The sequence below is a fragment of the Palaemon carinicauda genome, chromosome 41, assembly GCF_036898095.1.
Source record: "Palaemon carinicauda isolate YSFRI2023 chromosome 41, ASM3689809v2, whole genome shotgun sequence".
Classification (NCBI taxonomy): Eukaryota; Metazoa; Arthropoda; class Malacostraca; order Decapoda; family Palaemonidae; genus Palaemon; species Palaemon carinicauda.
The window spans coordinates 12941735-12956999 of NC_090765.1; the positions used below are offsets into that span (position 1 = coordinate 12941735).

Consider the following 15265-nt stretch of genomic DNA (forward strand, 5'->3'; position numbering starts at 1 on the left):
CTCGCGTCGTGGCATGGGTGGTGTGGCGCTGGTGGTTGGCTAGGGCCTTTGTATCGGCCCATCCCTTTGACGAAGGAATTAACTAAATGGAAGACAACCTGTGAATAGTGGATTTCACGCTCCTTTGCTTTATACACGACACCCAAAAGGTGCTCGCGCGAGGGTTGTAACCTCAGCATTCCATGCTTTTATCTTTCTCTGGTATAATTGGAAGGGTTTATCAGAAAAGGTATATAAGAAGGACTCTTTTCACCGGCCGCCACAGGCCTCTCCCCAGAAATAGATTTTTCCTTCGTCAAAATCCCTTTTTTAGTGATGCAAGGAGTGTCCTTCAAGCTATAGAAGTTTTTAATTACAGTAACTCATTAGTTTTTAAAGATTTTAGAAGGGCTTTTTATTATTGGACCGAGGTATGTTAAATTTTGCTGGGTTCCGGTGCACGTAGGTGTCTGGAAACGAGAAGGCAGATTTTCTGGCAAAGAATGCTGCAGCTGAGTTGCTACCAAGAAGGAATCCCATTCTTTGTGATGATTGTTTACCCAATATTAAGAATTTGATTTCCAATAATTGGCATCAGCATTGGGATAGTTAGTTGAAAATCAGATGCAGGAAATAACTTGTTTTATCCCCTTGGAAGTACAGTATAACATGCCCCGAAAGTGGGGGACTACTCTTTGTCATCCCCGCGTTGGTCACACTTGGTTGACACGTGAATTATTGCTTCCTGGCCAATATGAGCCATATTGTGACGAGTGTTTGGTACCCTTGACAGTGAGGCATATGTTGACCTAATGCCCCACTTATAGTAAAGAAAGAAATGGGATATCTTTTTGCGGCTCGAGGTAAGGATGACGGGTTTATCCATGCCAAGATTCTTGGACGTGTCTCCTACCCTGCTTGTGGTATTTTTAGCTTTATTTCAAAAGCAGATCTTCTGAAACCTATTCAACTTTTAAAATATCTTTGCTTTCATGGTTTTAATTTAATCTTTTATTCTATATTTACAATAAATGATTTTGGCATCAATGACCTTGGATGTCAGGATGCCAGAAAACCTCCAATCAATCAATCAATCTTCTAGCAGAATGACACTACAAAATCAAATCAATGTTTTTGATCTTGGGTAGTGCCATAGCCTCTATATCTTAGTATTTTACTGTATTGAGGAGAGTGCTCTTGCTTAAGGATACACTCGTGCACACTATTCTAGCTGCTTCCTTATTTACTTTCCTCACTGGGTAATTTTCCCTGTTGGGGTCCTTGGGCTTATAGTATCCTGCTTTTCCAACCAAGGTTATAGTTTAGCAAGTAATAATGGTAATATACAATTTTTCCTTTAAATGGGCTGTTTATCATGAACATATGCCAATAATATGCAAGGTCAGTTTGGTTGGTTACCTTTATTACTTGTTATCGTACTGAGGCCTAGACCAACCTATCAATAAACATTCCTTGGAATCCCAGGTGTGATTTTGTGATGGGTTGTTCAAGATGACCTCCAATTTTCAAGGGTGAATTTTAAGATTTAAGGGTAGTGTTATTCATGGCAATATACAGTAATTAAAGGATAAGGCAATGCAATTGCTATAAATGGGAGATTTTGAAAATGAAAGGCCAAGAATAGGAAAAAGTTTTGAATGCATAACGACTGTGCAATTGTGACTTGATATGAAGTAATGCTGTAAATGGCAAGTTATTGGTTTAGAAGTATGTAAGATAAACTGATAAACCTGAGATGTATTATATACTGTATTTAATTGGGTTTCTGCATTAATGTACTAACCTTATAGTAAACAGGGGGGAAATTACTTTAAGTTCATTTTCAAAGTAAAATAAATTTTGTAACTTTTTCCGCCACTTTATTTTCAGGGTTGTTGGAAATGCAGGTGCTAACACACTCGTTCTTGCTGAGAGCTTGGGTCTGACCGAGAAAATCATCAAGGTTGATTATAGTCATCCATCTGCTAAAAACCGAATGATTCGGGTACTGTTTTATAAGGTTTTGCATGTAATCTGGTGTTATTTATCTACTCGTAAAGAATAAATAGAAAACTTTGCCAAGGTGTGAACATAGGTAATAGATGGTTGCAAATGAATTTTTTACTGTAGTTTGTCACAATTGAAGAAAGAGTATGAATTTTGTAGTGTAGAGGAAGCTACATTGTCTACATATTTGTTCCGTTACTGAAATACAAACCTCGCTATTTAATATGGGTAATTACTTTTGGCGTTGCTGAAATGACGAGCCATTAGAATTTTAATGAGGGTTTACTACCCCACTGCTAGTTAGCGGGGGGGTAAGGGAGGGTAGCTTGCTACCCCCCCCTCACAACACACACCTGTGCTGAGCTCACTTTGTTCTCGTCTCAGGTGGTAGTCGGACGTATCTGCTGTCACCCTCGCCTTTTCTGACAGCCATTACTAAACTTTTGTTTGCTTTTTCTTTGACAGTGTGTTTGTGAAGTTGGCCTCTGCGATGCGTAAGTGTCCTGGTTTACCTGACCGCCCTTGTGGTACCTATATGTCGGCGGTCGAAACGGACCCCCGCACCTTGTGTCCTTACTGTAGTGGCCAACGGTGTGATAAGAGTAATGTATGTGGTGAGTGCAGGGAGTGGTCTACCTCCCAGTGGGAGAGGTTTTCCCGGCACCGGAAGAAGAAGTCCAGGCGGGATATTTCTCCTTCAAAGATTTCTTTGAAAGGAGAAAATCCCAAGGGCTCTTCTTCCGTGCCCCAAACCACCTCCGAAGCTCCCACTCGATCGGTTTCTTCAGAGAAACTGTCGAGTGGTACCGTAGGCCGCAGTTCTGTTGACCGATCTTGGGGTTTGGGAGAGGGAGTTGCCTCCCATAGCGTGGCAGCTCCTCCTCCCCCCCAGGGGGGAGGATTTAGATTTAAATGTAAATGTTAATGTAACTAATAATGATTTGTTGCAGCTTTGGGCTTCCTTGGGGCTTGAGGGTTCGCCCTCCAAGGAAGCCTTGTTTGACATGATCAGATTGGGGGCAGCTGTCAAACAAATCGCCGACTTTAGCAGAGGTTGATCCTCTGTCTATTGTCGACGTTGTTGTGGCAGAGGCTTCTGATGATTTGTATCAAACCTCTGCTCCTGATGTAGCTGAAGGCTTAGTTCCCCCCTCCGAACATCTTTCGAGGGAGGAATTAAGTCCAACGGTCTCCCCTGCCGGTGATTCTCCCACTCGGGGGAGTTCACTCACAGATACTGTACTCCTCTTCGGAGGACTGCTGATGGTCAGCCTGCTGACCCCAAGGCCCCCAGAGGGCATATAAGTTGTAAAGCCCGCCTTCCTTCACCTCACAAGGGTGTTAGGAGGCGCCTCTTCGGTTCATCATCGCCGCAGTCCACCACAGAGGAAACTTGCCGTGGTTCGCCGACTCTTCCAGCTACATCCCTGGACCTCTCCGCAGATCGTTCGCGATCTCCTTCGGTGGAAGGTCATCCTTGCAAAGGACACGCCGACCTTCCACCTGCCAGACCTGCTTACCTGCTGTCGCCGTTGTTGGCCGCTGATGCGCTGTGGGCGCCCACGAACCCTGTTTTTAAACGGGCAACGGTCCCTTCGGGGCACAAGGGACTTTCACACAATGTGTCTAAGTCCCTTACGCGCCAGGTATCCCCTGCGCGCCATCGTTTACCTGCGCGCCAGCGCGCTCTAGCTGCTGTGGTTCCTGTTATAGCGCGCCATCGGTCACCTGCGCGTCAGCACTCACCTGTTCGCCAGCGTGCCACTGCGCTCCCTCATTCTGATGCGCGTCAGGCGCGACCACGTTCTCCTGAGCGTCAACGATCTCCTGCGCGCCCAAGATCTTCTGATCTGGGCGCAGTGGGGAAGATAACCTCTTCCCCTGCTCGCCAGGGCTCTCCAACGCGCCATCGGACCCCGCCTGCTTGCCTGTCTTCACCTGCGCGCCATCGCGCGCAGTCTCCAACGCGTGCCCTCCTGTTGTTCTTGATGTGCGCCCTCATGCGCGCCCGCGCACAGGGGATACATCTCTGGCGCGCGCGCCCAACGATATCGCCCTCACGGGCTCTTTGGGATCCTGCACACCCACGCGCGCGCGAACAATCACCTTTGCGCGCGCAAGCGCTTATTCAGCCTCCTGCGTGCCCTCTGCAATCACCGGAACGCGCCCCTGCACGCCATCGATCGCCCGCGCGCCCTAGCCATGGCCCTCGCGCGATCCAGGCAAAATTCCAGCGTGAGGCTGCAGGACGCCGCACGGCCAGGTCATCCTCATCGTGTCCCCCTCCCGCAAGCGCAGAACAGCGTGCTCGCCGGAGGGAGGGAAAACTCCGAATAGGTCCAGGAACTTTCCTTCTTCCTTTTAGGCAGACCCTACTTTGGTATCTCCTCCTAGGGATCGAACGATGCCCTTCCCTCCAGAGGGAGTATCTGACAGCACAGCTGTCAGTCGGCAGCCCTGGTTTGGGTCCCTTGTCAGAGCGGTCGTGCAGGCTTTTAAGCCTGTTCTCTCTGAGCTGGGCCACAAATCAGTGGTAGCTTTGACTCCCCTGAAGAGGAAGAGAGGAGTAGCTGACGTGGTGACTTCTCCAAGGGCGAAGCTGACTCCTCGGAAGTCTTTGAGGAAGGCCTCCTCCCCCCCCAGACTTTCTCTCCCTCCCCTTCGGACGAAGATTTCCCGTCCTCGGGGGAGTCACGTGGGGTGAGGCGTTCCCCCATTGCACCAATGAGGGAAACCCCACCTCGCGCAGAGAAGTCTTCTCGGGTAGGGGTGGAGAAAAGCCTCCCACCATTACTTGGAGTCCTGTATCCCTCCAAGGAGGGAGTCGAAGGACTCCAAGACTATTCTGAAGTCGTCCTCAAGGATTAGACCAGAGCCAGCCAAGCCCTCGGAGAATGTCCACGAGTCCCCCCAAGAAGAGCCTTTGGGGACAGGAGACTTACTTGCCAGCCCTTCAGGAGGAGAGCTACAGGAGTCAGAGCATGCATTCTGGCAGGTTCTGACCCTTATGAGGAATCTCAATGGGTTTGCGGATCCAGAGATTCCTCCTCGTGAGGGCAAGGACACGGTCTTGGACCGAGTCTTTGGTACTCAAAAACCCTTTAAGGCCAGCGTGGCTTTGCCCTGGTCCCAAGGGGTTAAGAGTGCCAGAGATAAGGTCCAGAGCCAGCTCTTGGAGCTTGCCGCCTCCAGCCGATCCAGCGCCGGTAACAAACTCCTCCCGCCTCCTCGTGTCCTTCAGAGTAGGTACTTCGACACCATGGAGGAGACTTGATCAGCTCTTCCCTTACACCACTCTTTGGAAGAGCTTACCAGGGGAGTCCCTCTAGAGAGAGACACTAACCGGCAAGTGTCGTTCTCGGCTACGGAGATCCTTAGCCAGGAGAAGGTGGCGAAGTGTGCCATGCAGGCAACTTCGTGGCTGGACATCTGGCTAGGGTCTCTGGGCATCCTGTTACGATCTGAGGACTTGTCCAAAGAGAGTACCAGGAAGGCCATGGAGATCTTTCTACTTTCAGGCACTCGTGCCATCGAGTTTCTAGCCCACCAAGTCTCGAACTTGTGGGCTAATACCATCTTGAAGTGTCGAGATGCAGTGTCTGAGAGATTCCACCTGAAAGTCTCCAGCACAGAGATCAGCAGGCTCAGACATTCTTCCATCTTGGGGAGGAATTTGTTTGAGCCTAAGGACGTGGAGCAGGCGGCTGAGAGGTGGAGGAAGTCCAACCAGGACTCTCTCCTACATAGGGCTTTAATATCAAAGCCCTATAAACCTCCAGCAACCACGTCCTACCAAGACCAGGAAACCGGCAGCTGCAGTGAAGACAACGGTGTAAAAGCCCTTTCCTGTCAAGGACAAGAAAGGCAAAAAGTCCTCCAGGGGAGGAAAAAATCCTAGAGGGAGTGGCCAAGGTCGCAAACGCTAGGATTGGCAGTCCCCCAGCATGTCCACCAGTGGGGGGATGCCTACAAAGTTGCGCAAGCAGGTGGCAGCAACTCGAGGCCGATTCCTGGACGATTTCTGTAATCAGTCAAGGATATCGCGTCCCGTTCATAACATCTCTACCTCCCCTGACAGCGAATCCAGTGTCGTTGAGCTCCCTTGCCATGGGATCGCAAGGGGGCAAGCCCTTCGGGCAGAAATAGAGACCATGTTGTAGAAGGGTGCTCTCCAAGAGGTTGTTGACGGGTTCCCAGGCTTCTTCAGTCGACTCTTTCTTTTAAAGAAGGCGTCTGGAGGCTGGAGACCAGTCATCGACCTCTCGGCTCTGAACAGGTTTGTCTAGCAGACCCCGTTCAGTATGGAGACGGCGGACACGGTCAGACTTGCAATGAGGCCGCAAGACTTCATGTGTACACTGGACCTGAAGGACGCGTACTTCCAGATCCCAGTCCATCCGTCTTCAAGGAAGTACTTAAGGTTTAGCCTAGACAACAAGTTCTACCAGTTCAAGGTGCTCTGTTTCGGTCTCTCCACAGCACCTCAGGTTTTCACCAGAGTGTTCACCCTAATATTGTCGTGGGCACACAGGATCGGCATCCGTCTCCTCCGTTATCTGGACGACTGGCTGATCCTAGCAGACTCGGAGTCAGCCCTTCTTCGACACCAGAGTTAAACTTCTGGGACTTTGCCAAGATCTGGGGATCATGGTAAATCTCGAAGTCTTCTCTGCTTCCTACTCAAAAACTGGTATATCTAGGCATGATCATAGACACCAATCTCCACAAAGCCTTCCCATCAGACAACAGGATAGCAAGGCTGAGGAGGATCGCGAGTCCTTTCCTCAGACGAGAAGAGCTCCCAACCCAATCGTGGTTACGTCTCCTAGGTCACCTCTCATCCTTGGCCCGTCTAGTTCCCAACGGTCGCCTCAGAATGAGATCTCTGCAATGGCGACTTGAGTCCCGGTGGAATCAAGGTCACGATTCCCCGGACTTCATGATCCTTATGGGTCCTGCGGACCGGACAGATCAAAGAAAGGATGGGGGGGGGCCCCACATTCTGCACCACAGGACCTCAGGCCTGTGGTCAGAATCAGAAAAGTGCCTCCATATAAATCTGCTAGAAATAAAGGCCGTATTCCTGGCCCTTCAACAGTTCCAACAATACCTGGTGGGGCACTCTGTGGTGGTGATGAGCGACAACACCACAGTAGTGGCTTACATCAACAAGAAGGGAGGTACCTTTTCAGAGCAACTATCCTATCTCGCAGTAGAGATACCGAGATGGACCGAAGTCACTCGATTCCACAATCGGCTTGCTTCATTCCAGGCAAGAAGAATGTGCTTGCCGACAGTCTGAGCAGAGCGTCTCGAATAGCGAGTACCGAGTGGTCTTTAGATCATCTTGTAGCCAACAAAGTCCTGACTTTGTGGGGTTCCCCAACTCTGGATCTGTTCGTTACAGCGCTGAACTTCAAGCTCCCGCTGTACTGCTCCCCAGTCCCGGATCCCAAGGCACTCTGGCAAGATGCCTTCCAACAACGGTGTGACAACATCGACGTATACGCCTTTCCCTGTTCTGTCTGATGAGGAGGGTACTCAACAAGACCAGAATATCGGTCAATCTCTCGATGACCCTTAAAGCTCCTCTTTGGCATCACGCGGAATGGTTTCCAGACCTTCTGCAACTCCTAACGGAACTTGCGAGAGAACTCCCTCCACGACATGAGCTACTCAAACAACCATACGCCAACATCTTTCACATAGCCATAGCTTCGCTTTGACTTCACGCCTGGAGACTATACAGCATCTCCTTGCAGAGAGAGGATTTTTGCAACAGGTTGCGAACAGGATGTCTGGACACCTGCGAAGGTCGTCCGCAGGGGTCTACCAGGCAAAGTGGCGAGTCATCTGTAGTTGGTGTCGTGGAAGGTGTATCTCTCTACTCGATGCCACTATTCCAGCAATAGCGGAGTTCTTGGTGTATTTGCGAGAAGAAATGCGCCTTTCAGTCTCGGCAGTGAAAGGCTATCGCTCGGCCTTAAGTCTAGCCTTCAGACTCAAAGGAGTGGACATTTCTTCTTCGCTGGAACTTTCCCTACTCATACGAAGTTATGAACTTACCTGCCCTCAGTCGGAAGTGAGACCACCTCCATGGAACGTGGTTCGAGTTCTCAGGTCTCTTAAGAGACCTCCCTACGAACTATTACGCCAGGCTTCAGATCGCCACCTGACTTGGAAGACGGTGTTCCTACTAGCTTTGGCCTCGGCCAAGCGAGTCGGTGAACTTCATGGTCTCTCGTATGACATCGCCCATTCAAGGGGATGGGGGGAGGTAACGTTCAGATTCGTCCCTGAGTTTGTTGCTAAGACTCAGAATCCGGGAGTGCCGGACCCTCGATTCGACTCTTTCCAGATTTCGAGTCTTCGTTCTGTAACAGATGACCCAGACCATCTCCTACTATGCCCAGTAAGGAGTCTGAGGCTATATCTCAAAAGAATGGCTGCAGTTCGTCCCCAAGTGCAGGCATTGTTTGTGAGCACTGGGCGGACAGTGAGGAGGGTTACCAAGAATACTATCTTAGCCTGGATTCGTAGGGTAATCCATCTGTCCCTGAATCCAGACCCTCCTCCGTCACATTGCCCTAGAGCACATGTCAGGGTGTAGCTACGTCCCTGGCCTTCAAAAAGAACTTCTCAGTGATGCAGGTTCTACAAGCAGGGGTGTGGAAGTGTCGGACGACCTTCACAGCCCACTTCCTGCTAGACGTGACCCACAGGAGGCTCGATTGTTCTCTATCGGCCCTGTGGTGGCTGCACAACAGCTGGTTTAAACCTCAGGCTCCTTAATGGACAAGTAGCAGAAGGTTGAGGGTATTGTTACCCGGTTTTAGTCTGCATGAATGAAAAGGTTTGTCTGACCCTTATTCTTTTCTTCATCCTCCCCTCTCTTGGGGAAAGCAGCATCCTGGGTTCTCTGCATAGCTGACCTCGTACCACTGCAGGTAAACCATGTCTCCTTGTGTTCCTAGTATTAAGCTAATACTGTCACGTCCCCATACCCTGACGAGATGGTATTGGGAGAGTCCTACCCTAAAGTCTCCATCTAAAGGACTACAGGTCAACTTCCTAGGACGAGTCACTCTTTAAACCTTCACACACAGCTTACGTAGGCCGCAGCCCTTGCACAGCAAGGTGCTAGGGAGGTGCAGGGACTCCTTATTGTTGAGTGCTGACAAACTCAAGATACTGAGTCCCCGGGCAAAGCCAAAAGCCAGTACTGGCCGGGACTTGCCACCCTTCCTAACGGGTGAGTCACCCATATTAAATAGCGTGGTTTGTATTTCAGTTACGGAACAAATGACACATTCGTAGGTAATTTGTATTTTTCCTAACTATACAAACCTTAGCTATTTAATCAAACTTGCCCGCCAGCCCTATCCCCCGTGAAGTCCTACCTCTAAGCAAAGTGAGCTCAGCACAGGTGTGTGTTAGGGGGGGATGTAGCAAGCTACCCTCCTTACCCCCCCCCCCCCCCCCCCCCCCCCGCTAACTAGCGGTGGGGTAGTAAACCCTCGTTAAAATTCTAATGGCTCGTCATTTCAGCTACGCTGGGAGTAATTACTCATATTAGATAGCTAAGGTTTGTATAGTTAGGAAAAATACAAATTACCTACGAATTTGTCATTTAGATTCATTGGTTTTTCTTGCTACTAAAGATGTCATTCCATATAGAGGGAATAGGTTTGGCCATGGCACCTACTGGTCTCTGTTATCATCATATGCTTGCTAGTAGTCTTAATGCTGTGGTCACTGATTATGGAGGAGAATAATAATGATAACCATTAGACCCTGATAAGGCAATGATATTTCCCACACAAAATTTTGTTGAATTACAGTATTCATTATTCATTTTTAAAAACACCTCTTTAAATTGTAGCTGTATTCCTTTTTTCTAATATGCTTTACCTGTATTCCCTCTTTCATCTTTTTATCCAACCTTTCTTTAATGTTATTCCTTTATTCCTACTTTTGACTAATACTTAAAAATGCAACTACTGAGTTTTCCCCAGTTGACTTATGTTGAATGGCCTTCTGAGTCTTCACGTTGGCCCATCTCCCAAACTCCATAAGTCTTTATTGCAAAATTTTAGTGTTTCCTAGCCATTACAAACACACTACATCTTGTAATTTCTTTGCTCTTATGTGGTTATTCAATGTATAGAAATGCTCTGAACTATCTTCATTTCATGGAAAAATAAGAAGTGTACTCTACACCACGCGAAAAAAAGTTTCTCCCTCCTACCTATAGAAAGAGATCTTCAACTGATATTCAGGAGAGCCTTCATGCAGAAAATCAATGTAGGAGGACCTAGCTGTTAGATCAGTGACATGGTCAGTCAAAATTCAGCACTAAAACCATGGAACTAATATTGGCAACCAACAAAATTCTAGTCAACCCGGAAGCCTTTAAAGCACAAGGTTATTGTGGAAAAAAGCAGTGTGTTGGGCTGAGTTCCTCAGCTATTCAGAATAATCGGCAGCCAGCTACTAACCAATAGTAAAATCCATGCCTGACCAGTTTTTCCCATACTAACAAATCTTCTGTTATTTATTTGGATTATCTTTCAGCGAAGCTGGAAGTTAGCCGTTAGACTGTGTGAGGTGGCAACCTTGCCTAACTGCTTGAGCGGGTAGGCCGGGGGTGGCTGCGGGGTACCCAGCCACCTCTATATATACTCTCACAGATGTGGACTACATCACTTTTTCTTTTGGCTCGGTAGAGAGTGGATGTCGCCTCTCTCTCTTCCCAAGGCTGTCATTTGACATTTTTATTTATTTTTTTTTTTTTCAAGTGTGCGTGCTTTCTTCGGATCTCCCTCATGCGGACCTGACCTTGACGCGAGGGTGCTGTGTGCTGTACCTTCATGTCATTGCTGGATACAGACCTGCACTCTGTTTCCTTCGGGAAGAGGGCATTGTTGCGAGCAGGCTTCACCCTGTGCAGAGTGTAGGGACGGCCCTTCCTCCCAATGGAAGAAATTTGGGCGGCACAGAAAGAAGGCGGCTAAGCGTGATCTTTCTCCCTCGGGGGCGATAAAAGCACATTCTTCTTTCCATACCTCCAAATCTTTCTAAAGCTCCTCATTCGTGCTCTTCCGAAGGATGATCGAGCAGGAGCGCAGACAGTCTAATACTTTGGCAACCTTGGCAAGGTTTAGACTTTCCTCATCTAGACATAGAGGTAGGCATTCGTAGTTCATCAGCACGTAGCCCCTCAACCCGTTCCTCTCCTAAATGACCTCGGACCGAACCTGATCATGAGACTGACTGTTCGTCAGACAGGCGTCCAGCTAAATCTCCAGTGCCCTTTACTACTGGGGGGGGGAGGTGTGTGTGTTAGCAAAGAGTTCTCCTAAGCAACGGTGAGAAACGCGTGCTGATGTGACACGTTCTCCAACTCTTAGGGTGGCCCCTACTGTGAGGCCCTCTTGTTATCAACTTAGTTAGATGTAGATGTTTCTTTGCTGCAGCAGGAGTTTGCTATACCTTCCTCTTCCAGTGTGGCTCCTTGTGCTCCTGTTGCGACCACTTCTGCTCGTGAATTGCGTGCGTTGTAGTGCGAAACTCTCAATTTTAAATATTAAACTTAGCCGGGGAATATATAATAGCTGAAGTCTCCGACGGCTCGACAGAATTCAAAAACTCGCGAGCGATCGCCATGAAGGTAGCGGGTGTGCCCACCAGCGCCGACTATCAGCCAGATACCGCATATACATGTAAACAGCTCCAGTTCTTCTCTGTCGGTTTCATCGACAAGTCGATTCCACTCGCTATTATGACCTCGAGTTTTCTGCCGAATTGGTGAAGTACTTGGTTTTGGTTTTATTGCTTTCGCTGTGTTGGATTATTCAATACTATCCTCAAAAGAAATGCTTTTGAAAGGAGAGTAAAAGTGTTTTGCCCTTGCTCTTTTATCTGTGGTTTTTTTCCATAGAGTAAAGATGGCCGACCCTTCCCTTAGTGTACGGAAGTGTGTTTTAGGCTTTTAGCAATTATCTTATCACGTTATAAATTGTTGTTGTTAATTATAGATTTTCCTCTATATATTTTATATCTCAGCCGCCTTTATTAGGCCTCTTCGATTAGCTTTCCATTTATACTAAACATCAAGATAAATTTTATGTTTTCTTTATATGCGGCCTTACCTATTCCTCCCCTAGTCCGAGAGTAGGCGGTCCTAACTTGGAAACTGAAGTTAAACAACGTTGACCCCATTCAACTTTTATTTTCGTTAAGTTTAAATCATTTGCTCTGTAAGAGTTATGAAATGAATTTTTTTTTAGTAGATATTTTATGAAAGATTTTCTTTGAATAGTCTTCGTGCTGTTTCAAAGATGAACTAACGTTTGGTTTATTTATGCTACGCAGCTTGCGCTCTATCGTTACGATAGAGAAAGAGAGAATCACGGTTTCACTTTGCAGAAAGAGTAAATCGATTTTGACGTTTTGTTCATTCTTCTTTCAAACTGAAGTGTTTTAAATACTAATTTAAAGGAACTTGTTAATTTTCAATTTCTTAGTACTTTCAGTTTTTTCCTTTGGTCAAATAACCTGTTTATTGACGAAGGGTGAGTGGGCATTTCTCTTCTGTGTGAAATCAAGAGAGAGAGAGAGAGAGAGAGAGACGGAGAGGGAGAGAGGAAGAGAGAACGTTCCGATCTTTATTCTCGTCCCAAGCGAGTAACGTTGTTCTCGATTCAGTTTTTTACTCTCGTCCCAAGTCTCTGTACGGGGAGAAAGGATAAAACTTTTTTAGTTTTTATTCTCGTCCCAAGGCACTGTACGGTGAGAGATTGAAAACGTAGTCTTTAATGAACTAGTGTTTAGTCTCCTCCCCAGTCACTGATCCTTTTAACTTTATATATTTCCGTTTTATTCGATATATATGTTTACTGATTTTTGCTTGTACTAATGTGCTTACATTATACGACTCATTTCGCAATTACTGTATAACCTTTTGATGTAGGGGAGAATTGCGTGCTTCAGGTAGAAATCAGTTTTATTCATGCCTAATGTGAAATTATTGAAAAATACGATTTCAGTGAAGTAAGTGCAAAAACAGAAAATCGTAGTGATAAAGTGATAATTGCGCAAAGTGTTTTTTAGTGTTGCGACCGAGGGTTCGTCTGTTCGTGCTTGTTGTTCACCTAGTCCGAGACCTCTTTCAGGCTCCCATGCTACCAGGGAGAAGTAATGTCGTAGGACTTATGGGGACGAGAGGCTTTAACCAACGAACAAACGTTCCCTCTATGGTATCGGGCGTGTCTAGCAAGATCGCCCCTACCATAAGACGAGCGAAGCTGTTTTTCTCCTCGTCATCCGAAGGCTTCTCGCAAAAGAAACCTTGGAGCAAAGTTTCTAGACCCTTAAAGCAGAAGTCAGTCCCTTCAGGACAGGTCCAGCGTCCTGGCTGTAGCCATGGGGACAGCTCTGACCCTTTGCAGTCGTCGGAAGACGGTTCGCCTATTAAACGCAAGCGTAACACGGGGTCCGAGGGTCGCGGTAAAGGCAATGTTTTGCCAACACAGACGTTACCGTCGTCTCTGCCCATTCCGACTCCCGTTGATCCTAAATGGGTTGTCCTGCAGGACATGCAGACTAAGCTTGCCTCCCTTATGGAGAAGTATGACGTTGAACAGGTTCACGATGAACCTTCGCTTTCGAGTCGCCGTTACACTAAACGAAACTCTGGCCGTCAGCCGCCCAAATGAGCATTTACTCGTCCTTTTGACGTTATGAAACGTGATGTCGGTAGTTTGTCACGTCAGTCACGTGACTTGGATCCTCACTCGCTGCAGTCCCGTGTTGACTTTCAGCCGCTGCCGCAGCCTCGTGTTGACGTTCAGCCGCTGCCACAGTCTCGTGTTGACGTTCAGGACGTTCGCCAACCAGCTCAGTTGCCTTGTTTTGACGTTGAACGTCAAGCACCGCAGTCAAGGGTATTTTAACTACTCTATCTAGGCATGTCTACAGGAAAGTATGCTTGATTCTAACACTCCTAGTCCTCGAGAGTATGTTAGCTATAGAACACCAAATAATCAACAAGCAGGGAGCCATGGCGGAAGTCTCATGTACATTCGTCGAGATGTTCCCCAAATACCCATGTCTATACGTACAACCCTGCAGGCAGTTGTTGTACAAATTGATATAGGGAGAAAATATACAATATGCTCTCTGTACTTACCTCCAAATGATGATATTTTATATGATGATTTAGTAGAAGTTATTCAACAACTCCCTCAACCTTTTCTCTTACTGGGAGATATGAATGGTAGACATCCTTTATGGGGTGATGTTTTGGCCAACACAAGGGGCAATATTATCTCATCAATTGTGGAGAATGAGGATGTGGGGCTCCTTAATACAGGAGAGCCCACGCACTTCCATGTTCAGACAGGTACTTTGTCATGCATTGACCTTTCAATTGCAAGCTCTAACTGCCTTCTTGATTTTGATTGGAGGACATTAGATGATTGGCATACTAGTGATCATGCACCAATCATTATAAACACCAACAAGGGTCCACCTTTGCAAAGATCGCCACGTTGGAATCTAGACAAGGCAGACTGGGTAAAATTTTCTGAGCTAAGTGAAATTGAAGGGAGAGCAGAACAGTTTGAAAGTATTGATGATGCCATAGACCTGCTGAATGGAACTCTTCATACAGCAGGAGTCAATTCAATTCCCAAAACAACAGGATTATTCAAACGACGACCAGACCCGTGGTGGTCTTCAGAACTAACTGCACTCCACAGAGCCACAAGAAGATCTCTAACACGATTGCGTAGACTCCGAACTGATGAGAATTTAATTATGTACAAGAAATGTAGAGCACAGTTCCGTCGTGCCATGAAAGAAGCAAGGCGCCAGTCATGGATGTCTTTTGTTTCCTCCATTAACAGTAGAACACCACCATCTTCTGTGTGGAGGAAAGTAAAAAAGATAGCTGGCAAATTCACCCCCAACCCACCACCAGTGTTGAAGGTGAATGGCCAGTATGTAACTGAAGCAAATGAAGTTAGCAATGCCCTGGCTAATCATTTTTCAAATGTATCCAGCAAGTGTGAAGGAGCCCCTGGTCACCAGTATAGGAGCACTGAAGAAAAGAAAATTTTAAATTTTGCAACAAGAAGGGAAGAGTCGTATAATTCTCCTTTCACTGAAAGAGAATTTGATTCCGCACTAGCTCATTGCAACGATACAGCCCCTGGACCCGATGGAATTCCATATGCAATGATTAAACATGTACATTTTAATACAAAGCTATTTATTT

General features: G+C 47.1%; 1 protein-coding gene across 9 annotated transcripts in view; it reads left to right on the plus strand.

The window, feature by feature from the left end:
• Ppox (protoporphyrinogen oxidase) overlaps positions 1 to 15265 on the plus strand; it is a 948609-nt gene that overhangs the window by 906244 nt on the left and 27100 nt on the right. For all 9 annotated transcript variants that reach the window (XM_068364075.1, XM_068364076.1, XM_068364071.1 and 6 more), the window contains one exon: positions 1870 to 1984. In XM_068364075.1, the coding sequence (XP_068220176.1) occupies positions 1870 to 1984 (115 nt within the window). The remainder of the gene's footprint in view (positions 1 to 1869; positions 1985 to 15265) is intronic.